Below are 27,857 nucleotides of genomic sequence, written 5' to 3' on the forward strand. Positions count from 1 at the left end.
TCCCACCTCTCTCTCCCACCTCTCTCTCCCACCTCTCTCTCCCACCTCTCTCTCCCACCTCTCTCTCCCACCTCTCTCTCCCACCTCTCTCTCCCACCTCTCTCTCTCTCACCCCTCTCTCTCTCTCTCTCTCTCTCTCTCTCTCCCCCTCTCTCTCTCTCTCTCTCTCCCACCCCTCTCTCTCTCCCACCCCTCACTCTCCCTCTCCCACCCCTCTCTCTCCCTCTCCCACCCCTCTCTCTCTCCCTCTCCCACCCCTCTCTCTCTCCCTCTCTCTCCCTCTCCCACCCCTCTCTCTCCCTCCCCTCTCTCTCCCTCTCCCACCCCTCTCTCTCTCTCCCTCTCTCTCTCTCTCTCTCTCCCTCTCCCACCCCTCTCTCTCCCCTCTCCCACTCCTCTCTCTCCCCCTCTCCCACCTCTCTCTCCCCCTCTCCCCTCTCCCACCTCTCTCTCCCCTCTCCCATATCTCTCTCTCTCTCTCTCTCTCTCTCTCTCTCTCTCTCTCTCTCTCTCTCTCTCTCTCTCTCTCTCTCTCCCCCCCCACCTCTCTCCACCACCTCTCTCTCCCCACCTCTCTCTCTCTCTTTCTCTTTCTCCCCATCTCTCTCTCCCTCTCCCCTCTCCTTCTCTCTCTCGAACCCATCCCTCCCTTCCCTCTGTTATGAGGACTTTTAAGCACTGACTGTTTCGTTTTGAATTTAAAACAGCTTCCCCAGAGTGTAGCACATACGAATCAGATTTGGAGTGAGCTGACCAGAGGTGTGCAATGCTCGCTGCATGTGCGAGCATGCTTGATGCAGGTAGGTGTTTGCCAGGTAGATTGCATGGGTTTTAAATGCTCCTGCCCAGTTTTATGTGGAACCCGGCAGCTAAAAAGAAAATGTTGCAGTTTGGGCATGTTCTATCACCATTCCCTTCTCCTCCCTTCATGCTGCCTTCCCTCTCCCTCCCCTCATGCTTACCTCATCCCAAACCCCCTCCCCTCCCCTCTCCTTTCCTCCCACCATTGACATCTTTGGGAGGTCTCCCCTTGCTGTATTAACGTGCTCTTTTAATGTACCCTATTTTATTCAATCATGTACTACCCCCCTCTCCTTCTCCACAACTCCCACTAGCAAATGCAAGTCGAGAACCCCTCCCCCACTCTCACCATCAAGTCATCACCACCATTTTTTCCCCCCCACCAATGCAGATCCAGAACCCCACCTCTCATACTTACCTCGTCCCAAACCCTTCCCTACGACCCCCTCCTATCTTCCACCCCTCCTCCCAGAGTATATAGCGACGTTCGGTGAGGTGTTGCTCTCCCCACCCATCCCCTTCCTCGCTGTTCCATCTTCCCTTGCTCCCCCACTCCTCCTCTCCCATCCTCACTCCTCCACCCCTCCTTGCTTCCCCCTCCATATTTGTCCCCCCACCCTCAATATTCCAGTCAGCGAAACGGTGGGTTGTATTTTCCAGTATATATGTATATATTTAATTGGTTCTGGGGTCACAAGAGAAACTATACTAGATTTTTCGATATACTGGTGAAAGCAAAAGCATCTGTTCGTGTATGTGTTATAACCATGGCTGCCGCGAGACAATTCCTCATTTTCCTTTTTTCATAAGTCTGATTTGCATTCAGGAATAGAACAATTATGGTTAGCAAACTTGAAATTGTCACCCAATCATATAAATGTAGAAAATTATGTTTAAAGGATGACTCTAATCACAGATTTCACGCTAGCTATGGCAGGTTAAAAGTGCCCTGCGAGTCAAACCGAATCAGTGGAAACGCACACACAGTACATGCACAAAAGCCTTATTTAGCATCCATATGTCGTTTCAAGTTACGTATTGTCAAAGTTGGCATTTTAAGAATCAATGGGATTTTTGTTTAACCATCAACATTATAGGCATATTCGCAAGGGTGTGAATGGTTTTGACACCAGTGAAATGTTCTTTGATTGATTAGAAAAAACAAATGAGGGGAAAAAATACTTTACTTGTAAAACAGAGATAATTTCCTTCAAAACAGAAAGAAATACCTGCGAAGTCCTCAACATCCACATCCCACTGCTGTAGAATAAATTTTTTCACCACATCAGCATGTCCCGATCTCGCAGCAAAGTGGAGCTTAGTTTCACCTTTGCCATTCCGCTTCTCTGCAATTTCAAGCAAAACACCATGAACAAGATCAGTTGTGCATCTACTCGATATACAAAATAACTTGTGTTATTGTAGATGTATTACCCTTGTTTTTGACGCTGGGGGTGTTGCACATGGTTGTGGTGTTCTCCAGAGTTTTTGTTGAAGGTATTTCGTGCCGATCGTATTTTTTTTTGGTTGGGTCCATTCTTCTCTCCAGTAACCGAAGTGATTTCCTTTGTGGCATTTCACTCACACTGCAACCTTCAAAATGAAAGTGTGAAAGGCTATTTAAAATATACAATGTAATTTATTTTACTAGATCATGCCCGTACGTGCGTGCCCGTACGTGCGTGGCTGTGTGGAGAGATTGTATATCTCCCAAGCTGAGAATAGCCATTTGTTAGCAGAATTACCTTTTAAAAATCAAAAGTAAAAGAAAGAGCCAAAAGCATTCATTATAGAGTACTCTTAACAGCTGCAGTTCTTTGGCTGTGTTAATATCCAAAGCATGTAGTCTCTTTCTTTGTGACACAGCTGAGCATCTGGCTTTTTCTATTGCCCTTGTAAATAAGCCTTGAGCCAAGGGAAACCCGATCGTAAATAAGCCTGTAAACCTTGAGCCCAGAGAAGCCCGATCGTAAATAAACCTTGAGCCAAGGGAAGCTCGGTCATAAACAAGCCTTGAGCCGAAGGAAGCCCGATCATAAATCAGTGCTATTTGACACAGCTCAACAGCTGCTTCCACTTTCCAAGGAGTAGAATAAAGAAAGGAATGTAAAGGCTCTTAAGAAGTAAGCCGTCTTCCTGACACCCTGGCTGGATAATGACCAAACCAGATGGCTTTCAGAACCCAAAGGGAGGAAGCCAGCACCAGGCTTTTTCACCTTGGAGGAAATTGATCTTTGGGAACAAAGTCTCAATAGAAAACAGTGATGGGAGCTGGGCCAATCAGGAAACCAGATGGCCCCACAAGGGCAAGGCAAATTGTATATAAGGCAAGCCAGAGTGCCAAGCTGGCAGAGTTAGATTGAACTGACGGACTGCATGTATGCTGTCTTTCTCTCCATGGCCGTGTTTGATGTGAATTAAAGGCTCTTCCCTACCATGATCAGTGTGGACATTGCTAGATCTCAATCAGCGGTGGAACCTGATCTCAACAGCTGTACGTGGAAAAAAAAAATCAAACCGCGTGCCAGAAACAACCACACATCGGGACATGCTGATGTGGTGAAAAAAATTATTCTACAGCAGTGGGATGTGGATGTTGAGGACTTCGCAGGTATTTCTTTCTGTTTTGAAGGAAATTATCTCTGTTTTACAAGTAAAGTATTTCTTTCCCTCATGTGTTTTTTCTAATCAATCAAAGAACATTTCTCTGGTGTCAAAACCATTCACACGCTTGCGAATATGCCTATCATGTTGATGGTTAAACAAAAATCCCATTGATTCTTAAAATGCCAACTTTGACAATACGTGAATTGAAACGACATATGGATGCTAAATAAGGCTTCTGCGCATGTACTGTGTGTGCGTTTCTACTGATTCGGTTTGACTCGCAGGTCACTTTTAACCTGCCATAGCTCGTGTGAAATCTGTGACTAAAGTCATCCTTTAAACATAATTTTCTACATTTAGATGATAGGGTGACAATTTCAATATTGCTGACCGTAATTGTTCCATTCCTGAATGCAAATCAGACTTATGAAACAGCGGCAGAGAGTAGCATCCCAACACGATGTGCAAGCGTAACCCGCTAGTGTATATATAAATATATATTACAGAAAAATTTCTGCAAGAATTCACTTCTCCTTGGAGAGGTAGATAATGAAAGAGAGGAATATAGAGATGAAAGAGAAGAAAAAGCAAGAATCTATATATTAATACTGAAGGACCAATTTTGTGCTCCTCCTCGCGGTCGCGTCACGTTTTTCTCGGTACTGTGACCTGGACTGAAAGAAACTTCGTACCTGTAAGAGTGCATCGCACATCGTGCCAATAGTCAAACTTCAACTCTGAAGCAGAATAAACACTTTTCGTTTTACATTCGTTTACATGGCGACGTGTGACGTCACCGCTGAGAGGCGTCAGGACGTCATGACATCATTGGTCATTCGCTGACGTCATTACGTCTGTTGTCGACAGACCGTCACTGCTGAGAGGTGTAATTCCACTCCTCGAAAATAGCGTCTGCAATGTAAAACCCTCTTCTGCACATGCTGACTACCTCAGAATGTGAATTTGACACAAAAAAATGTAACAAGAAACATTGTATCTTCTATATATTAATACTGAAGGACCAATTTTGTGCTCCTCCTAGCGGTCGCGTCACGTTTTTCTCAGTACTGTGACCTGGACTGAAAGAAACTTCGTACCTGTAAGAGTGCATCACACATAGTGGCAATAGTCAACTTTCAACTCTGAAGCAGAATAAACACTTTTCGTTGAAATGGGGGCGAGGAGTGAAGAGACGGGGGCAGGGAGTGAAGAGGCGGGGGGCAAGGTAAGCAAATTTCTGGGCGGGGGTAAGCAAATTGAAAGCGGGAAATGGGGTGGGGGATGAGTGGGCGGGGGCTGGGGTGAATTAAGCAGGGTTGAATGTGAGGGGGTGGACAGGGGGGCAGGGGCCCAGGGGCAAGTGGGGTGGGGAATCAAGAGACCAGTTTGTGTGTGTGTGCGGGGAGTGAGGAGGCGGGGCCGGGGTAATTAAATTTTTGGGCGGGGGTAAGCAAATTGAAGGCGGGGGGGATGGGGCACGGTCAGGGGGATGAGTAGGCGGGGGCAAGCACGCCCTGTCCAGTCCATGTCCCTCGAGTATGGGTGAGCTGGTGAGGGTGGTTGAATGAACGGAATCTGTCTGTGACGGGGTTTCGGCTAGTTAGAATGAATAAAGATAATTATTAATTGATTAAATAATAATAATTAGAAAGAAATGTGAAAGGAACAAAGCACAAAGATGTTGGGAATAACCCAGACAGATATATTTCAGCAGTTACTCCCCAAGCTCAAATGCAGCAACATGTACAAGCTACCAGATGTCTGTTTGTTTGTCCATGCTCTATTCTTTCAAAATGCTAACATGAAGCAAAAAAGCAGCATATACCATTTGAAAATCTTAGGTCAGACTCAACCAAGGGGGTTCAAAGCACTAACCTCCCAACAAGAGAGTAGATGTTCAAACCAATGCACCACCGAGTGTTATCTATATATAATTCCAGCAGTGTGTGTGTGTGTGTGTGGGTGTGTGTGTGTGTGTGTGTGTGTGTGTGTGTGTGTGTGTGTGTGTCTGTGTCTGCAACCGCTGTTTCTCAACAACCACTGGTCCAATCTAATTGAAACTTGCCAGGTATATTGCTGGGGACCTGAGGATGTGCCTTTTCAAGGTTTGATATTAATCAGACAAGTGGTTCCCAAGTTATGGCCATTTATTTATCAACCAATGACAGGACATGGTGCTATGATTGACGTCGTCACAATTCTTCTTTTATTTATTTATTTTTATGTTTTTTTTTTACACGATTGACGGCACAATTCTTCTTCTTCTTCGTTTGATATGATGTCGCAATTGATGCTGGGGACCTGAGTAGGTGCCTTTTCAAGGTTTGATATCAATCGGCCAAGTGGTTCCCAAGTTATGGCCATTTATTTATCAACCAATGACAAGACAAGGTGCTATAACGTCACAAATCTTCTTTTTTTTGCACGATTGACGTCACAATTCTTCTTCTTCGTTTGATATGACGTCACAATTGATGCTGGGGACCTGAGTATGTGCCTTTTCAAGGTTTGATATCGTTCTTCTTCATCCGTTTCAGCTCTTTCTCAAGGTTTGAAAGAGCCTTATTTAGCATCCATATGTCGTTTTAATCACGTATTGTCAAAGTTGGCATTTTAAGAATCAATGGGATTTTTGTTTAACCATCAACATGATAGGCATATTCGCAAGCGTGTGAATGGTTTTGACACCAGTGAAATGGTCTTTGATTGATTAGAAAAAACACATGAGGGGAAAAAAATACTTTACTTGTAAAACAGAGATAATTTCCTTAAAAACAGAAAGAAATACCTGCGAAGTCCTCAACATCCACATCCCACTGCTGTAGAATAAAATTTTTCACCACATCAGCATGTCCGGATCTAGCAGCAAAGTGGAGCTTAATTTCACCTTTGCCATTCCGCTTCTCTGCAATTTCAAGCAAAACACCATGAGCAAGATCAGTTGTATATCTACTCGATATGCAAAATAACTTGTTTTATTGTAGATGTATTACCCTTGTTTTTGACGCTGGGGGTGTTGCACTTGGTAGTGGTGTTCTCCAGAGTTTTTGTTGAAGGTATTTCGTGACGAACGTATTTTTTTTTGTTTGGGTCAACTCTTCTCTCCAGTAACCGAAGTGATTTCCTTTGTGGCATTTCACTCACCCTGCAACCTTCAAAATGAAAGTGTGAAAGGCTACTTTAAAATACACAATGTAATTTATTTTATAACAGACTCGGTGTTGCATTGGTTAGAGCATGTACTCTCTTATTGGGAGGTTAGTGTTTTGAACCCGACCTTGGTTGAGTCTGACCAAAGATTTGCAAATGGTATATGCTGCTTTTTTGCTTTATGTAAGCATTTTTATAGAATAGAGCATGGACAAAACAGAGCTCTGGTAGCTTGTACATGTTGCTGCATTTGAGGTTGGGGAGTAACTGCTGAAATATATCTGTCTGGGTTATTCCCAACATCTTTGTGCTTTGTTCCTTTCACATTTCTTTCTAATTATTATTATTGAATTAATTAACAATTATCTTTATTCATTCTAATTCTTGCTTTTTCTTCTCTTTCATCTCTATATTCCTCTCTTTCATTATCTACCTCTCCAAGGAGAAGTGAATTCTTGCAGAAATTTTTGTGTAATATATTTATATATACACTAGCGGGTTACGCTTACACATCGTGTTGAGATGCCACTCTCTGCCGCTGTTTCCGGGACACTCACTTTGCCAACCATTGAAGCAACAATGGCCTGTTCACGATGTCTTCCCCCCCCCCATGGGGGGCCAATTCCATGACTGCTATTATTCACCACAGGGGCATAGTAATGCAAATATAAATTAACAGGCAAACAAAATTAATATGTAGATGTGGAAAAAACATGGTTGGCAGAAAAAAAAAAAACACTGCTCCACTGGTGGAGTACTGGTGTAGTTTAGCAGAGAACTTGGGTTTGATTCCTGGCTTGGGCATGTATTTTTCCCACATATACAAATTAAGTTTCTTTGCTTCTTCATTTATAATTGAATTAACATGTTATTTTTGCTAATTTTCACAATAACCATATAAATATAGAAATAAAACATGTTTGATAGGCACTTTTATAACAATAATGATAGTGTTATAATTTACGATAATTTGAAAACCTTTTGTACCAAGCAGTTTTGTTGATGAGTCCGTAAATTTGTTGTTTTTGTCTGCTGTTTGTATCTGTATGTCTTTCATTGCACCAAAATGGTTTTCCAGCATAGATAATCCAGAAGTGTTTGTGATGACTTGATGTTTTGGCTGCATAAAAATTCCTGACTTAAAGGAAACATCTTCCTGAAGCCTATCCTGAACCTGATCAGGTGACTTCATTTGATTAATCAACCTTGGGAATCCTGACAGCAAGCTGACATCTTCATCATATTGTGATTTCTGCATGCAGAAATAGTCGAAAAGTTCACAAGCTTTCAAAATACTGCACAATATGAACAATAAAAAATATGAGCAATCATTTAATCAAAAACATGAACATGTATATAACAAACCTAACAAACCTCATGGTCCTGAATAATATCAGCTGCAACATCTTGCTCACAATGATTTGTCTGCTGTGAAGATTCTAAAATGAACAAAAAAAAAAAATTAGTAACGAGTTTAATATTAGAGTTCATAAATTTATAAATCCAGTACCGGTACAATCCACCCATCCATCCACTGGGACCATACTTTGTGCAGTGTTGGTACTGCCTAAGCAGTCTCGTTGGCTATTGGACACAATCCTGGACGGGTCACCACTCCGACACAGTAAACCAGCAAGCTGGCACTCATTTTACAAACCTCGGAAGGATGACAGGCAAAGTCAACCCCACCTGGTATAAATTCAACAGCCGAGTGGGATTTGAACTAAGATTCCTCAGATCCTAAGCCAACCAGCCTAACAATTAAATGAACACCAGGCATACCGGTACAATAGCAATTCAAAATTGAATAAAAATGTGTCAGATAATCAAAATGGTCACATGAATTATTGATATATTACTTCTTTTAAAAGTCCCAATTATTCACATGTTCTTGTGGACCCAGCAGAGGAAATTTTTGGTCCCAAGTCTTTCAAGAACTTGCTGACTAGGGTTCTGGTCTGAAGTGTTTGACTGAAGTCTGAATACGTTTGACTGAAGTCGATTTTGGCAGGAATTTTGAATTTGTTCAGGGTTCCATCTCTTTGTGAATATCACATCTAATGTACACCAGTTGATGATAAGCAGAGGGGATGACATCCATGTGAGGGATGGATCACTTTGTGGTGCAACATTCTGTTTGCAATGCATCAATATGAGAGTTTAAAATTGGGTTGAGTTGAGAGTTGGTGCTGCCGTTGCACCATTCTGTCAGTTACAGAGATATTATTGATGTACGGTTTTATTTTGTGCCGAAGAAAGATGGGTTGAAATACAAATGGAAAAAAGTTATTTGAATTACAAAGTTGGAAAAAAAACTAAAAGAAAAGTTATTTTTCCAATAAACAAACCATAAAATCAAGAAACTTAAATGATGTCCAATGTGGCACTTTGAGATTCATCTGTAAGATTTCTTTAAAGTCCCATATTTTTAGCAACATTTTCTTTTCATCTCGCTGTCAGAGATTTATACAATATAAATGTATCCCATCTCATCTGCCTCAGGCCCATCCAACCAACTAATCAAATGTGTTTTCATTCATTTCTAAAGCTCATGCAAATTTCACAAATCCAACTGAAATGTTGCAACATTTTATGCTCTGTTCTAGTACTGTATATACTGAAATCAGGAAAGTTGAAACATTTATTTAAACTTTCATCAAACCTTTGAAACTTAGGCATGCCAAATCATTTCTGTGTTGCATTGCAAAGAGTTCATCATGGAAGTGCTTTGGATGTGCTTGCTTCTGTTCAACCTCGATCAAATTCAGTTTGTCATTCTTAATTCCACAAGCCAATTTGGTATTAGCACCATCAGTCACAATGTTTGGAGTCATCTCTTGATCTGTGGCAAAAAGACGTGCAATCATACAATATATAATAATTCGAGAGTATGGAGAATGCAAGAGCATGTGCAGTGTTGAAGTATATACTTCAGTTTTAATAAAAATAATGATTTTAAAGATCGTTTTATAAACATCTGGAAGTTTAGTGCCTTATATGAGGTGTGTTCAAAACGTATCCATCCTTAATTTTTTGTGCGTAAACGAATGAAGCTAGGGAGACGTGGTTTGGTACACGTATGTAGGCGATCCTAATTCGTATGCGTGAATATTTTCCGGCCTGCAGAAGCTGTCAGTCGCCGACAGACCGCCGATGAGTGAGGAAGTGTAAGTGAGCGCCGTCGGATTTTCGTTTTTGACAAAATGACGGATCACTGTGGTCTCATCGCCAGTGATCACTGTGTTGAAGAAGTTGGGATCGCTGTTCACAGTCTCCAGCATGTCCTGTGCGATCTCCAAACGGAGTTGCTTCTGCTCGATCGTTAGCAGCTTTGGCACGAACTTCGCTGAGATTCTCCTTAAGCCCAAATCCTCAGTCACAATGGAATGAACGGATGCAATGCTGACGCCCGCCTCGTCTGCAAGTTCTCTGATCGTGATTCGACGATCCTGCATCAGCAGGGTCCTCACTTGGTCAATGACGATCTCATTTTGGGATGTTGAGGGCCTACCAGAACATGCTTCACTTTCCACTGATGTGCGACCATCTTTGAAGCGGTTGAACCACTCTTTTATCTGTGTGGTGCCCATTGCTTCGTTCCCGAAGGCCTGTTGAATCTTGCGGATCGTTTCCACTTGGGAGTCGCCAAGCTTTACACAAAATTTGATGCGGTAGCGTTGTTGAAGTTTTTCTGTCATTTTGTCAAAAACGAAAATCCGACGGCGCTCACACTTCCTCACTCATCAGCGGTCTGTCGGTGACTGACAGCTTCTGCAGGCGGGAAAATATTTACGCATACGGATTAGGATCGCCTACATACGTGCACCAAACCATGCCTCCCTAGCTTCATTTGTTTACGCACGAAAAATTAAGGTTGGATACTTTTTGAACACACCTCGTACATTACCCTTATACACTGTAATAAGATGACATCGAGTCAGTTTAGGAGATAGCGGCTTTATTGATCACCATCGAATGCAGTGTAAATCAGAATCGTGCATAGCCATATCGGTAGCTTCCTCTTCTTCCCCTTGAAACTGCACTCTCTCACATGCCACTCCCGCTTCCCAGCTCCGATTACATTCATAACTCTGTATAACTTGTCCAAGTAATGTACTGCAAAACTGGAGGTTCTTGGAAGTATTATGAAGGTGATTTGTGTTTGACAGTGTTCAAGTATATAATTCCATATGAATAAAGGTTCAAACGGGTTTAAAGGCATATAATTAATTAATTCTGGGTTTTACCACCAGTTTACCCAATGTCTATTACATTACCCTATCTAAGACGTTACATTCGTTCTTCGTGCATGTTTGTGTCCTTTATAAACAGCAAGTTTCCTGTTTGGAATTTTGTTTGTCTGCCAGGCAGCCAGAGAGAGTAAAAATATCTCACTCCTTTGCACATGTGCGGTTGGCATGAATTCAAAGCCAACCAACAAACTTGTCTTCCTATTCATGTTCAATTCAAATAAGTTCTCCTCGATCATAAAATGATGATCATAAACTGATAAGACAGATGGACGGACAGACGTGAACCAAATGTTTAACTCCGTTTTTCACTTCGCTTACATGGGGTAATAAAGATAATAATGATAATAATAATAGCAGCAGTCAATCAAATCTGCTGATCATATAACCATTGCATAGATTCAACTCAGGAGATCCATTTTCTGCAACAGAACTGATTATTCGAGCAAATAATATAAAGTAATTGACTTTTCATATATGCTATGGAACTTCATCGGCAGCAGCAAGATTGTACAAACATTGATCAGTGTTGGATCAGAGTTAAGCCTTACCAGAGATGCAAGTTGACTGGGAGTCTTGTTCATTTAAAATCGCATCATGGGAGTCTTGTTCATTTAAGTTTGTATCCAACTTAAGTTGTTCAGCCACATCAAATAAATCATCCTCAGGAAGTAGAAAATGTTCATTTGTTTGCAGCAAGTCATATGTGTGAGGCAATGTTTCAAAGTCCTTTCCACAAAGGTCTGTGAACGTGGTCAGGAGTTTTCTGATGTGACATTCAGAGTGCCAATAATGAGAACAAGTGAATACAGATTAAAGAAAGATAATAAAGTGTGCAATTGAACGTGAACTGAAAAGGTTTGTGATGATACGATTTTATAACAGTTAAAACAAATTCCACGTCTTATTGCTGTTATTTGAAAATTGTTGCAAAAAAGTTTGTTTTAAAGTGAAACAGATTTTGCATTTCAAAAACTGAGAATTGCCAATTCTTATTCTTATCAAAGAAATAATTTTGATTCGCTCCTTGAAAAAGAAAATTCACTGTTGGCCACTTGATGCATCTTATATATTATTTCCGAGTTTGTGGTTTCGTGTCGCGCCATCTTCGACTTTGTTCTGCGCTCGAGTAACGTGATATTCGGCTTACATTATCTCAAAGAGCATATGAGGTGCATGGTACAAAAAAAAGTAAATAAAATGGTTCTGAAACAGTGAAATCGTATTCCACTTACTGCATTAAAGTAAAATTACTACTGATACTCTGCATCAGTTCCTTTCTCAAACACACCCACCCCAACATGTCGCGCAGAGTGCGGGTTATGCTAGTCATTATAATTATCATCATCAAAGTGCCCTACTCTTTACAGAATGTCAGTGCTGCCGAAGCAAGCAGTCTCTTGGTAAAGGTGAAGGAAGGTGATTTGCCATGGCCTTCCAAGAGGTCACTCAGAGCAAGTTGTGATTTGTTCAGGGTGCTGGCAATAACTCTCCGATTCATCACAAAAAACACTGTGGGATATATAACATCCACCAACGACTAATGCTCGCAGACGGGTCCTCCAGTTTAACACCTTCCAATGGATGGTACATCGTTTGATGCATCACACTGAATGCAAATCATTTATTGATTTAAAAAAAAAAAAAACCCAGGGCAACAGTTTGTTGCTGGATTGAGATTCAAACTCAGACAAAATGGCTCAGAGGTGACTGTACGTACTTCTAAAGTCTAAACTATCCTGCTAGCCCATGCAATGAATGCAACTTTTATGAATCTTCAGATGTTTCTTATGGAGAGAGCCCTGACTTGTTGATGATTAGCTGAGAAACATACATTAATGTCACAGATAGGCATTTTGACCAGTTGTGGGATTTTGACAAGGAAATTTGGAATTTTCTCCTGGTAATCCTTGAATTACTTTGGACAACTCATGCAGAGGGAAACGGATCACTTTGAATGTGTGAAGAGACTGACAATAACAGGAAGGTCAGCATTTGGAAAATAACAAAAAAAAGTCATGAAAAGCAAACTATTTGTGTCTGAAAAGGAAAGTTTACAATCAGTGTACTCTTCCAGCAATGACCGAGGGCATTGAAACTTGGTCTCCAGTAAAGACAATGGAGCAAAAATTGATGAGCATGCAAAGCACCATGGAAAAATACTGTCTCAGCATAACAAGAGGAGAAACAAATGGATCAGACAGAAAATAAAATTCCTTTACATTCTGGTTATAATAAAGAAACTGAAATGCAATTGGGCTGGACATGTAGCAAGAAGAATGGACAACAAGTATTACAAACCATCAGCCTGTAGAAAGCCTCAGAAGAAGCAAACGTCAACCAAAGATCATTTGGAGAGATGAAATTGAACAATTGACTGAAGTACAATGGTTTCCAGGTGGATTCTCTCTCTCTATCGAGTGTAGCCTGTGGGTGCTGGTTGCATCATTGGTTGGGACACGGCTATGCCGCTGATGCAGTGTCCCCCTTACCAGTGCACTGGTGCTCATTTCACCTACCTCGGAAGGATGACAGCCTGAGTCAACCTCCTGGTGTTAATTCAGTGGTAAACGGGGCTCGAACTCAGGACTCTAGGATCCCAAGCCGCCACCCTAACCACAAAGCCAACACCAGGCTTTCCAGTTGGATTGAATATGGCAGAATAGACCATGCTGAGGGGGGGGGGAGCTTAGTTCTGCAGTGCACTAAATAAGCTGCAAGGTTAAGTAAAGTGAATCATAATATAATGGGAGTAAGCCTGGAACTTCTAACACCTTTTCTCTGAACATACTCTGTTCATACTTCCGAAATCTTCACATTATGTGTTCCATGTATTTATGCAGGTGATAGTGGATTCAAAAAAATCGAATATAGATAGAATTTTCAAAGAGGGAATCGATGACGTCACAATCAGCAGCGTTCGGCGGTAAACCGATGGCCGGGTCCCAGACGACATGCTTTACTTAACCAAGTCCATGAGTTCAGGACGTTTGTTCAACTCAGCATTTACGACTTTTATCCTGTCATGTTGTTAATCTGTTAAGGGGGGTAATATAGAAACGATGAATATGTCAAATAGTTCGTGTTACTCATCCGGCACTATGTGTCAAGGCCAACAATCTGAAGTGACCGGTCTCAAAGGCTACCAAGGGCACCCAGACACGCCACCAATATGAACTGAGCTGTTGAATGTGGCGCAAAACATCCAAAGAAACTACCGTAACCGAGTCCTGTCCCCCATACCGGCCGTAGATGGGTATCTGCTAGTTTTATCAAAGCACATGGTGGCCTACTTTGGTTGAAAGATACACACCAGTCATTACCTCTGCACCAAACGTGGATGGAGGTTATGTTTTCACCGCTGTCTGTTTGTCTGTCTGTCTGTGAGCAGAATATCTCAAAAAGTTATGGATGGATTCAGGCAAAACTTGGTGGACAGGTTGGGACGAATGTATTCGATTTTGCTGAAGATCCAGATCTAAAGAGGAGAATTTTTGATATTTTTAAAGTGATTCTTCATAATTGAGAGATAGGGCCAAAACCGATATGTAGCACAATATCTCAAAATGTATTGGACGGGTTATGACAAAACTTGGTGGATGAGTTGGGTCGGTGACAAGAACAAGTCGATTAGGTTTTGGTTCAGGTCAGGATGCAGATCTCATCCAACATGTCCACCATATTATTCCACTGAAAATATCAGTGGAATACAAAACGAAAACTGTTAAGCCTGGTAGGAGGAGATGCTCTCTCGAGTGCCAATCTAGTTACCCTCACTAAAGGAGACCTGCATTTGGGTTCGTTTGTTTGTTTACCCTGTGTTTGGATACGTGTATTTGTTTGTTACTCGGCGAAAAATTATTTTTGCCAAGTATGTTGGTCTGTAGCATTTGTCTGTCTGTCTGTGGCCACAGTTTTCAAGCAATCGTTCTGAATTTTTTTCTGTGTGTTATTGACCAGCCAAGGACAGCAACCCTTAATTTTGGTGAAGATGCTAATCCAGATCCAGAACTGAGAATTTTTGAGTGATTCTTCACCATTGAGAGATTGCGGAAAAAACGACATTGCATGAGATCTCAAAAAGTTGTGGATGGATTCAGATTAGACTTGGTGGACATGTTGGATGTGTGACAACGACAAATTGATTAGATTTTTGTGAAGATCCGAATTCAGACCCAATAGTTTTTCAAGTGATTCTTCACCACTGAGAGATGGGGCCAAAAACTATGTATCACATGAGATCTCAAAAAGTTGTAGACGAGTTACGACAAAACAAGGTGGTAGAGTTGGTAAGTTGACAAGAACAAGTCGATTTGATTTTGGTTAAGGTCCGGATTCAGATCCAACCTATCAGTGGCATACAAAATATAAACTATTCAGCCTGGCGGAGGTTTGTGCTCTTCTGAGTGACGTTCCGTTTTGCCAAGTGTCACTCTATGAGTAATTTTTCATTTGTTTGTTTGTCTGTCTGTTTCTTTGTTTGCTTCCGCACAGAACTTTCGTGTTTTTCTCTGCAACCGCTTGTCAGATTGAGACGAAATTTTCACCATACGTGCGACTACTCATATATATATATATATATATATATATATATATATATATATATATATATATATATATATATATATATATATATATATATATATATATATATATATGTTGTAATTATAATTGTGACGTCAGCCATGTTGGAAAGACGGAAAAACAGACCTTTGTATCTCTAAAACCACACCAAGGAAAAAATTGAAATTTGGCAAACGGCAAGTACTCCTCATGAGGAACAAGTGTGATTTTTTATGACGTAATTGGTGCCTTCCTTATGACGTCATAATTGCATATGTAGAACGCAACATCTGATCAGTATGAAAATGTTTGTGGGTCATCTCAGGATAAAATGGTCCACAGAAAAAAATTTGATGACATCATCGGTAACGTGATTCGGCAGCCAAAAATTAAAAAAGAAAAAACTTCAAAAATCTTCTCTGAAGTGGCAGAATAGATCAATGTGAAACTTTACACATGTGACCACCTATCCATGAGGAACAAAACGTTCACACATATGACATCATAGGTCACATGGTTTGGCAGCCACATTGTATTTGCCCTAAACCTATTTAAAAAACAAGGACAAATGTGTCCACGAGCAGCGTCCTAAAGATTTTGTCGGCTAAAAAAAAAATAAAAATTTTTAAAAAAAAACAACTTCTGATATTTCGTCACGTGCCTTGATTAAGCCAATAGCGAAACTCCTCATAATGTCTTTACGTATTTACGATATAAATAATGTATTTACGGAATTACAATACGATAAATGGAATAATCTTTAAATAGTAACGTGAACTTTTCGAAACTTTAAAGCAAATGTCCGAATATATTTAAAAGTTTATGATAGATGCTCTCAAAAGGCACCGTCTATGTGAGGATGTGTACATGTGCTCAGTATTTAAGGAGATCCGGATCTTGTATATACAAGAGCCGAGTCCTCGAGATTAAGGTTTTGGAAGAAGAAGAAGAAGGAAGAAGGAAGAAGGAAGAAGAAAGAAGCAAGAAGAAAGAAGCAAGAAGAAAGAACAACAACAACAACAACAACGCCGAGCTCTCTATGAGCAGCGTTCGCGACGCGAGACGCTGCTAAAAATACCAAAACCTCTCCAGAATGTCTGGACAGATGAGAGGAAACTTCACACAAATGTTCCCCAAGCCTTGGGTGTGCAAGTTTGTTTAGGAATAATTGATAGGTCACATGGTTTGGCAGCCATATTGGATGGAAGAAAATATTAAACAATGTTTTCTCTGGAACCACTTAATCAATCGATATGAAACTTCACAATTATGATTGAGCAATGATGGAGAATAAATGTTTTAAATTTCAACTTGATTGGACACATGGTCAGGCAGGCAGAGTTTTTTTTTGAAAAAGGCTCACTTAGATGTGCCTAGATGGGTTTGAGGGGAGAGGGGTAGCAGCTGAAATGCAAATCCTATCCAGATTCCTCCTGATGACTTCATCCTTGCTTTTTGCTTGCTTGGATTCCTTCTGATAACTCCATTGCAGGACTGTACCTATTTGGTCTTCCATTTGATTTGAATCGAATTTATTGTAATCCCATTCTAAATTCAATTGAATATTAATGAAAAACATAATGGGTCAGGGTCAGGTGTCCAAACAAAGCGGGGTTGCATTAAAGCAGGATGTCTTGGTACCCGGTCATCACTGCCAGCAGTTATAAAGTGGCAGTTCTAATTATGTCCCTTATTAATTATGTAACACACCAATACCCAATCTCCACACAAAATACACCATACGAATCTACACAAACACCACACAAGACAAGTCCTGGTGAGGATCTGCAATCTCTTATTGCTCCTCTTTTTCTTGTTCATTATGCATCTGTTGCTGCTTGGAGGAGGATTAATTACATCTGTAGATAAATCAAGTCAATTTTAGGTGAGCAGTAGTTGCAACATAGCTGCAGTAAGTCAAGCAGTGGTTCAACCTTGCAAAATAACGAATAGCTGCCTAATGAAGGACATGGCAAAACTTGACACAGACATACAAACCTGGGAAAGAGATGAGATTTTAAAAATATGCAAAACAAGAACATAAAGTTGAATTACCGTTCTCCAATAATCGAAGGAGATTCACCTGGTCCTTGTGAATGCTGCAAAAGTCAGAGGATTTTTCATTATTTTATCAAAATGTATTTGTTTTTGTGTTAGTTTTAATAAACCACATAAACTGCCAAAGTAAGGCATATAAAATGGTACCTTGTGTTTATCAGAGAGAAAACTTGCATCACTTGATATCCCCTGAGGAGATATTCCAAGAACTGGAGACAAAGTTCCTGTACAATGAGAAATCCAAAGTTAGTAATAATTATCATGACACACCATGTCCCATTATTTTGAATAACTTAGCAGCTCATATGAGCCTGGAAAGTTGGTTCTGATTTTGAAGTCAATCATTTAGTCCAGGGTCAGACAGAGTCATGATGTCATCGGGCATGACATCATTTCACTGGAGTCGGACAGTCTTGTCATTGGACCGAGACAGTCGTCTCGTTTGGATTTGGACAAACTCGTCCAGTCTGCAGTCAGACAGTCATCTATTCTGGAGATGTCAGAATCCCAGACAATTGGAGGCTGCACTGGTTTAGTGGAACAAAACATCACAAATTTGTCGTCAACAAGTGATCCTAAAAATGAAGGTGGATATACTTCAGGTCCTGTTGGGACTGCATTCTACCTTCTCAACACTGCAAAGTGATATTACAACCAAAGGTAGATTAAACGACCAAAATCCAAAGCACCTATTTAATCAAACCCAGATCAGCGAGGACAATGCTACAAAGCTCCACCACCATGTCGCTCAGCCAAAGTTAGTGCAGGTATAAAACACATTTTATTAAAATGGAATATATATATTACAGTAAAACAAGCTATACCTGAGTATTTGACATCCTCACAACTTTGGCCATTTGGAGATTGGAAAAGCAGAAATTCATTTAAGTCAAATCCACAGTTTTCCAAAAAGGGGATCTTTTTTTCGTTCATGTTGATTTCACAATCTTCCACAAAGGGAACCCTTTAAAACATTAAATGATGACATTAGATGTTCAACAAAACAAGGGAAAAAGCAATGTGCTATGGCATTCCCTGGGTCTTTCTCTATTCAATTGATACGAGGTGATTTGCACATATTGCATTCGTATCCAAATCAAGAATCGTGGAACATCCATGTAATTAACACACATAAAACATGTCACGATAGGGTGGAAAACGAGTGACTACTACATTAACATTATTATGGCATCCTCAATCCATGCAAGGGCGAAAAGTTTTGTGGGGAAGCAAATTGAAGGTTTGGCTTCATTCCAGTTCTTTTATGTGTTGTCACAATGACGATGACGATGATGATGATACCCAAGGTATTGGTGTGCTGCCAAAGAAGTCTCATGGCAATGGAATACACTGAATAGTTTTCCATGTCCTTCCCAGTGGTAGTTAGATGGTTATTCACCTTGCATGTAATCCATTATCACTCTGTCTCTCTCAGTGATATGTCTGAAGTTGGTTACAATGCTAACGGTCGGTCGCATGGTAATTATTACACTGGGCAGTTTGAATTTGTTTTTGAGCAGTAGCCAGAGCAGGAATTTGTAATTTGTTCAGGATGCCAGCAATGACTTGCCTACCCTTCATTGAAAAACACTGTGGGATCTTTAACTTCCAGCAGCTAATGTTAGAAGGTAGGACATCCAACTTAACCCACATACAAGGAACTGCAAACTGATGCAACACCCTGCCTGCGAAGCACCAATCCGACAATTTAAAGTCGTGTCAGGTGTTGAACCCATACTAGACAGCTCAAAGGTAAGTGTACCTACCTCTACACCATCCTCTTGGAACATCCAGAGTAATAACATTCAAATAAAAACCAGGGCTTTGTGGCACTATGTGAAAAAATGTTGTTCCAAATGATTTCTGGTATGCTATTTCGGTGTGGATGTGCTTTTGCTGTTTCTTGAAAACTTTGCCAACAGCTAAGATTTTGCATCAGCTCTGTCCTATCTTTCCTTGTTGGTTCGTTTGTGTTTTCAATTGCGTTTTGTGTCCGATCACACGTCTTACCCCTCTATATTTGACTCTGTGGCGTCAAATCTATGATTGTGTTTGCCTTGGCCTCAGGCCTAAGATCCATTTCCGCAATCTCTCTTTTATCCTGGTTGTCCACTTCTCATGCTTTCCTTCTATTACACTCCTCTTTCTCTTCTTCTCTGCAAATCTTCTCAAGAAGAAGAAAAATAAAATGAAATTAAGACATTTATTTTACGTGGAAAAAATTGCGATCTTATTCTGCTTATTATTACTTCCTTCATTTTTTTATCCTTCTTCTTTTGAGGAGTTACAAGTAACTTCAATGCAAGAGAAGGTCATTATGCCCATCAAGCCTGTGAAACAAGCCAATATTTAAGTACTATTAGCTCCACTACATCAAGATACCTATCAAGCACAAATTTAAATCGATCTTCTGTTTCTGCTTGCACAACCTCTCCAGGGAGACCATTCAATGCATTAACTACTATCTGATTAAAAGATTCCTGCCTTATTACTGTCCAAACTCTCCTCTTCTTTACTTTAAGACCACGGTCCCTGGTCCTATCACTGTATATTCTGCTGAAAAACTCTTCTGCACATATTTTGTCGATACCCTTCATTATCTGAAACATCTCAATCAAATCCATAATCTTCCTGGCTGAAGCTCGATATATTATTTATTTATCGAGCTGAAGCTCGATATGCGATTTCCTAAATTTTATCCCCTCCCCCCTCCTGTCTCTGCTGAATATGACCCACCCCTTACCCCCATCTATCTAACTTACCTCCAAGCTGTGTGTCATCTGTAAATTTGGAAAGCCTACTCTTAACTCCACGATCCAAATCATTGATTTAAAAAATGAATTTTTGCATGTGGGCTGGTGGAAGCACTGCCTGACTGTACATCCCAATATACATTTTATCGTGGCCTTTGGTGGCCTCAAAACAGATGTCAAGGCCAATGTGTTGTAGCCTATAACCTTGTACCTATACCAAAAATTTGAGGCCTCTTGATGCTATGGTTCGGTGGTGAAAGAATAACATACAAATGCACAAACATACACACAAACAAACTACAATGGCACTCAGCAGAGCACATACTGTTGTGGTGCCGGGTTCGGTGACGAGGATGACCGCTATATGGGGCAGGTGTTAGGCCGTCTCGCACCGGACTCCCAGAATTGAAGGTCGTCGCCCCGGATAACTCTGAAGCCGCCGGGCCGCTTAATCGACCGTGGTCGCCAATATTTTGACGGCGTGGGGTAGGGTTTGTTTGTCTATTCCAATTTACTTAAGTACCCACGCCGTCTAACTATCGGGGAAGCCACACCCTCAGCAGGCTTCATCCAAACTGAGTCGCTGTTACCGACTCGGGTCCGGCGTAACCGAGCGGGAATTCCCAAAACCTCCTGGTCCAAATAGCAATTTAGGGCACAAGCGGCCTCACTAATTCTCAAGCCCGAACCGTACTGATTCAATGAAAGAAAACACAGACAACGAACTGGAACATTTCACAGTTATTTATTTACAATAGGCAATAGGGAGGGAAACACAGAGCAGACTTAATCATGAATATAAATGCAGGCAAATGTACAATGGCAATCACTTAACAGTTTTACTTACAGACTGGTGCCACACACACCCAAGAAGAAATGGACCCGGCTGGCCTTTATTGGACCCTCCAGCCACGGAGAATAGGCAAGCTGGGGGTCAGAGTCTAGTCGGGTACCTGGCCGCCTCGTGCGGTCTGGCCGACTCGCACTTGTGAGCTCGGGGACCGTGGAACAGCTTTACGACGAACCAGGCACACCAAGGATGGTGGGACTTGAACCCACAATCAACGACGCACCAGGCACCAAGGATCGAGGGTGAAGAGACAGACACCAGCCAGCACGATCCAACCACAAACCAAAAGTGAGACGAGACCCCCTCTATGTCAGGATCGCGCCACCAATTCCCATCTCCTCGTGCTGGGTCGAGAGATCGGGCTCTCTCGTAACTCTCCCTCTCATTGGTCGGGGGGGGGGGGCGTCGGGTGATCGGTGTCCTCTCCTCATTGGACAAGGCCACCTCCGGTCTTTGTGGGCTGTTGCGGTGTCCACCCCGATTGGACCGAAGACACATTCTTTCTTCTCGGGGTGGAGCCAGAGCTCCGAGGTGCCTTTGTCTTCCCCGTGTCGACAGGGGAGACATTCTTTCTTGATGGGGTGGAGTTGGAACTGAAGCTGAAGCGATCTCACCCCTGATTGGATGAGAGGAACATTCCATCTTGCTGGGGCGGAGTCGGCTCTGAAGCAATGGAAACTCCGTCTACGTTCGTGGCCTTGAACATGTGCGTAATAGAGCTGAAGGAGTGGAGGGGATTGATGTAGAAAACTAACAAGAAAGAAACTCGCAGCGCACACATGAAATTCCCATTAGACATAAGGGAGGGATTCTAACTATCCACATATACTTAACGAAATAACTAAACTTTGGGTCAACTGTATGTGTGAATGCAAATGGTTTCCAGATTCATAACAATATCTCTACCAGGCTGAACAGTTTACGTTTCATATCCCAGTGATAGGCCGGATCTGGATCCGGAACTTAACCAAAATGGAATCGGCTTGTTCTTGTCACTTAACCAACTCATCCACTTAGATTTGTCATAACTCATCCCCACGACTTTCTGAAATATCATGCTACATATCGTTTTTGGTCCCATCTCTCAATGGTGAAGAATCACTTATAATAATAAAAAAACCATTAACGTATCCAGATCCAGAACTTCACCAAAATTGAATTGATTCGTCGTTCTCACACACCCAACCTGTCCACCAAGTTTTGTCCGAATCCATACATAACTTTTTGAGATATCATGCTCTATATCGGTTTTAGCCTGATCACTCACCAAATGGTGAAGAATCACATTAAGATATCTCAGATCCAGATTCGGATCTTCACCAAAATTGAAACAATTCTTCCTTGTCACACACCAAACCTGTCTCCCAAATTTCGTCCAAATCCGTCCACATCTTTTTAAGACATCTTGTTCACAAACAAACAGACAGACAGGGTTGAAAATATAAGCTCTACCCACCTTCGGTGGCAGAGGTAACAAACACACAAACACTTGAAAATGTTTATCAGATAACAGTTCTCGAACTGATGCCTGGGGTACACCACTACTTGCATACTCCCAGCTGAATATTCTCCTGTTCATAGCTGCTCTTTCCTTCCCATCACCAAGCCACTTTCCCATCCAGTTGGCTAATCTACCAGGCAATCCACAAGCTGTCACTTTTGCCAATAACCTTCTCTGTGGTATCTTATCAGAAGCTATGCACTTTTTTATCCACCCAGTCGGAAACGACCTCATGGAACTCCATTAATTTGTTAATCATGACCTCCGTTTAGTAAAGGTTGCTACCGTTAATTATGTTGAAATTATCCAAATGGTTCCCAATACCACTCCCTATTAATGACTCCAACACTTTCCCCACAACTGAAATCAAACTAACAGGTCTGTAGTTCCGCAATTTTTCTCTGGATCCTTTCTTCGATAACGGTGTTACATTTGCTTCTCTCAATCCTCAGGTAAGTCCTGTCCCCACTCCATTGAGCTTTTCAAGATATCCGTGATCATCTCACTTCCCTCATTATGCTTGGATGCATATTATCTGGCATTCTGGCCACGGAGCTTTATCGCCCCTTACATTTCCTAGCTGTTTCTTTATTTCCTCCACTCCTGCTTGGGTCTCCTCTAAAGCCCTTGCCTACCAACAAGATAGATACTCTCCACGATTTGAAAATTTCCTTACAGTGCTTGTGTCAATGTGGAAGCAAATAACTATTTAATAAGCCTTCCATCTCACCTTCATCTTCCAACAATTCTCCTGTGCTACTCCCCAAGGGGCCCAAACTTATCTTAACCTGCTCTTTATCCCTTACATACGAATGTCTGGCTGTTATGTTTAATATTTTTGGCCATCTCCTTTAAATATTCTCTTTTGGCTTATCGAGTTCTTTTCTAAACTAGCCTCTGTTTACTTCTATACTGATGAGAATTGGACTCTCATCCTGTTATTTTGTACTTGATGACTTCTGTTTATCATTAATGACACTGTGTACCTCCCTACTGTCTTTATACCTCTACCTTTACACCTCACTAAAATATAGGTATTCTCTGCAGCCTTCACAATTGCTCCTTGAAGATTGTCAATTTCACCGATGCAGACTGCCCACTCATTAGCTTTTACCAATCGAGTGCACGTAAATTTCTTGTCATGCGTTCAACATTTGCCTTCCTGAAATCTGACAGCCTTACACGACTATCTAGAACTCCACATCTCAACAACATGTTGTTTACACACTATGCCATGATAACTTGTCCACAGATGTTCTCCTACCTCCACTTCCTAAACCATTTTGGGATCATTGCTTAAAAAAAGATCTAACACTAAATTCCCATCCTCATCGGCTTTTCAATAAACTGACTTAAAAAGCAAGCCTGGATTCGATCGAGAAAATTATTCTCGGCTCTGCTCTTTTACAGTTGCTGGACCAAATCTATCTCTGGCATATTAAAATCCACAATCATCAATACTCATCCGTTTCCACGGGCCTTTCTGAACCCTTCACGAACCCCTCTCTCCTACTCTTCCGTGATCCCAGGAGCCATAAAGATGCTTCCTACAAGTATCTAGCTTACTATTCTTTCAATCCTTAAATTCGATCCACACAATGAACACCATCATTGATGTCATTCCCTACTCTTGATTAAATAGTCTTTTATCCAGTTTGCCCCCTTATATTTTTACCTTTCCTCTCATACCTACATGTCTTGTAGCTTTCAATTCCTGTCCTCCAGTTTGATTCCTCTTTAAACCACATCTTCCTGACTGCAACCATCATATCCTTTCCTATCTACTTTATCTTCAAGCTCTTACATGTTATTATTCAAACTCCTGGCATTAATATAGCATATTTCTAACCTTTAGCTTGGTTAATTAATTTTTTGAATGCCGAGACACACTCATCACATCTTCGGCCACAGTTCCCTATTATATAGCCTCTCTACTCCCCTCTAACTTAAAAAGGTATGATTTACTACTTGATACCCACCGCAAAGATTGCTACTACATTTCTATTAAATTCATGACCATCTATATATTAATACTGAAGGACCAATTTTGTGCTCCTCCTGGCGGTCACGTCACGGTTTTCTCGGTACTGTGACCTGGACTGAAAGAAGCTTCGTACCTGTAAGAGTACATCGCACATAGTGACAATAATCAACCTTCAACTCAGAAGCATAAATATAAATATATCAATATCATCACACGGAAACGGTGTAGTTCCTGGAATCGTCCACTGGAGGGCACATTTTTCAACTTTGAACAGTAAAGTGATGGAGAATCAATTACACGGAGACGGTGTAGTTCCTGAAATCGTTCACCAAGAGGGCACATTTTTCAACTTTGAACAGTAAAGTGAAGGAGAATAAATTACACGGAGACTGTGTAGTTCCTGAAATAGTCCATCGGAGGGCACATTTTTCAACTTTGAACAGTAAAGTGTTATTAGAATCTATATATTAATACTGATCTATATATTAATACTGAAGGACCAATTTTGTGCTCCTCCGAGCGGTCGCGTCACGTTTTTCTCGGTACTGTGACCTGGACTGAAATAAACTTCGTACCTGTAAGAGTGCATCGCACATAGTGGCAATAGTCAACCTTCAACTCTGAAGCATCTATATATTAATACTGAAGGACCAATTTTGTGCTCCTCCTTGCGGTCGCGTCACGTTTTTCTCGGTACTGTGACCTGAGAAGTTTGACACGGTGTACGTCAAAGTAGACAAGTGCACAAATCAGGGGACTTCTTCACAAGGAGTAGTGTACACCAAAAATGTGTACAAGGACGTTTTGTAGGCCTCATTGGGTAAGGCCATGGAGTACATTGACTGGGATCCGGCTCTTACAAGAGCCGCCACTGGTTGTCATATTGGGCTCATGGAACGGAATCTGTCTGCGACGGGGTTTCGGCGAGTTCTTAATAATACTTATGTGTGGAAGAGAAAATTTCTCTTCCACACATTTATCTCTCTGCCAACCTCTTGTTCATAACAATCCTTCTCTCACTGTGACCTCTTCTTTTTGTTATTATTTTTCTTTACACAATTTCTGTTTCAAATCTGGCATGCTCACAAATCTGCGCTCCGTGTGTGTGGTGTGCCATTACCCAAATCTTATAGCCGAACTTTCCTTCATGATTTTAACAACCCAATTTTTGCCCAGGTTGCAATGTTCGTCCTAGTCTGACAGAATTAGCAATCCACAAGATAAATTTGGTCCATCAACTCTTCCTTATCTGTAACCAACATGTATTAAAATGTGCAGATGGCTGCCCAAACGACGTGCCCCACCATGCCGACTGCACACCCCATCACCCCCACATGCTACGCACTCCTTGTATACTCCTTCACAGTATAGTCCACCAATATTTGAGGTCTCTATTCGAATTACATATACTATATATATATATATATATATATATATATATATATATATATATATATATATATATATATATATATATATATATATATATATATATATATATATATGGGTGCCAAACCACATGAGCGAGGACGTCATCATTTTTTTCTGTTGACCAATTTATCCCGAGATAACCCTCAAAAGTCTTCACATTGATCGGATGTAGCATTCTACCTATGCAATTATGATGTCATGATGAAGGCACCCATAACATCAATAAAATAAAATAAAAAAATCACACTTATTCCCCATGGGGAATACTTGATAGGTGGTAAGTTTCAATTTATGCCCATGGAATGGCTTTGGAGATTTTTTCCAACATAGCTGCCACACCACATGACCTAGTACGTCACAATGATCACTATAATCGATTGTCCACGAGTTGTCGCACTTAGAGTGAAAATTTTGTGTCAATCCAACAAGCGGTTCCAGAGAAAAATGGAATAATGAAATGCAAACACGCTCGTGCCAATTCGTGGATCGTTGCATCATGATACGTACTTGTACCGAGTTTGACTTCGATCCCTTCAGCCCGTTCTTTATCGCACGGCCCAAAGTGCGGCCCCTTGATGTGCAGCCGATAATACACAAATGTGAAAACAACCCATCATAAATCCGCCATACATGCTATCAAAATGACCCAATGGTTTAAAATGAGTGTTCCAACACGAAGCATAAGAGTAACATAACTAAATCAGGAGATGGCAGTATCCAAACCATGATGCTTGCAGCCCAGTTAACCACAACAAATAAGAGTACGTGGAGGTGGGAACTAATAGCAGCCATTATGGTGTCCTGCAGTTGGTATGGTGGCTCTCTCACACTGACGTCTTATCGGCAAAAGCGACCCCCCCCCCCCCAAAACAATAGTGAAGATCACTGCTCAGCCGTTCTTAAGTTATCGCGGTAACCAAACCTATTACGGACGGACAGGCAATCCAGAAACATAACGCCTTCATCGGCGGAGACATTACAAAAAACATATGGGGAATGCCCCTGCGTTCAGGCGCGCGGGAAGGTATTTTGAGTGGGGGTGCTGAGGTGCTGTCTATTTTAGCGAAGGGGTTAGTCATCGTGAACCCCAACCCCGTAGCAAGATCTCCATGTCTGTGTTCACTAAAAAACTAACAAACACATTTTTTAAACTTATATTTTCTTCCCCAAAGCAAAATTATTTATTATATCGTTTTAATATATATTTAATATAAAAAAATGAGTTTTTTTTTTTGCAGGCAGGAGGTGCTGTGCTCCTCCTGCCCGCAACGAGGGGGTGCTGCAGTGCCCTCAGCACCCCCCTTCCCCAGAGGTGCTGTGCTCCTCCTGCCCTCAGCATCCCCCTTCCCCGGAGGTGCTGTGCTCCTGCCCGCAACTAGGGGGTGCTACAGTGCCCTCAGCATCCCCCTTCCCACACACCTGCCTGTGCTCACCTGGTAGAACCAGAGAACCACCGGTAGGCGTGGATGACCCACGAAATTTTTAAATTAGCCGATGGTTTGAACAAACATGTGAAAGCACCGTGCAGAGATGATTCACACCAAGTTACATTGAAATCGGGTGTGTAGTTTTTGAGAAGTCAAAAGTAGCGATCTCGGAATCGTAATGACCTTTGACCTTTAAATTGACCTATTTAATATGCTTTTTTTTAATGGGATTTGCAAGGAATCATGAAATCTTCTTCTTCAGAAGTTCTACAAAGTTTGGTGAAAATAGGAGTCGGTTTTAGCATCACGGATGATGAAGGTTGTGGTAAAGTTTCATCAAAATTGCCTGTGTAGCTTCGGAGAAGATCTGAGTGTTTTCAGACTGACTGACACCACGCGATACTCATACCTCACATGAACGCGATGCTCCAGGTGAGCGAATAACATTATTTTCGTACATAGTAAATAAATAACGCACTAAA

The 27,857-nt window shown here is 41.4% G+C and overlaps 1 protein-coding gene across 12 annotated transcripts in view; it reads right to left on the bottom strand.

Moving 5' to 3' along the window:
• LOC147030460 (uncharacterized) overlaps nt 1–27,857 on the bottom strand; it is a 54,713-nt gene that overhangs the window by 26,357 nt on the left and 499 nt on the right. For 3 of the 12 annotated variants that reach the window (XM_085874529.1, XM_085874531.1, XM_085874532.1), the window contains 8 exons: nt 17,577–17,653; nt 17,427–17,470; nt 9,221–9,400; nt 7,933–7,997; nt 7,546–7,810; nt 6,402–6,560; nt 2,236–2,394; nt 2,031–2,147 (listed from right to left, as the gene is read on the bottom strand). In XM_085874529.1, the coding sequence (XP_085730655.1) occupies nt 2,031–2,147; nt 2,236–2,394; nt 6,402–6,560; nt 7,546–7,810; nt 7,933–7,997; nt 9,221–9,400; nt 17,427–17,470; nt 17,577–17,605 (1,018 nt within the window). In that variant the 5' untranslated portion in view covers nt 17,606–17,653. Of the gene's footprint in view, nt 1–2,030; nt 2,148–2,235; nt 2,395–6,401; nt 6,561–7,545; nt 7,811–7,932; nt 7,998–9,220; nt 9,401–11,359; nt 11,575–17,426; nt 17,471–17,576; nt 17,654–18,253; nt 18,479–27,857 lie in introns of those variants that run through there. The other 9 variants (XM_085874526.1, XM_085874533.1, XM_085874525.1 and 6 more) reach the window with 6 other exon arrangements.

Source organism: Eptatretus burgeri, chromosome 3 (assembly GCF_056783735.1).
Source record: "Eptatretus burgeri isolate ZD-2024b chromosome 3, Ebu_testis_v1, whole genome shotgun sequence".
Taxonomy (NCBI): Eukaryota; Metazoa; Chordata; class Myxini; order Myxiniformes; family Myxinidae; genus Eptatretus; species Eptatretus burgeri.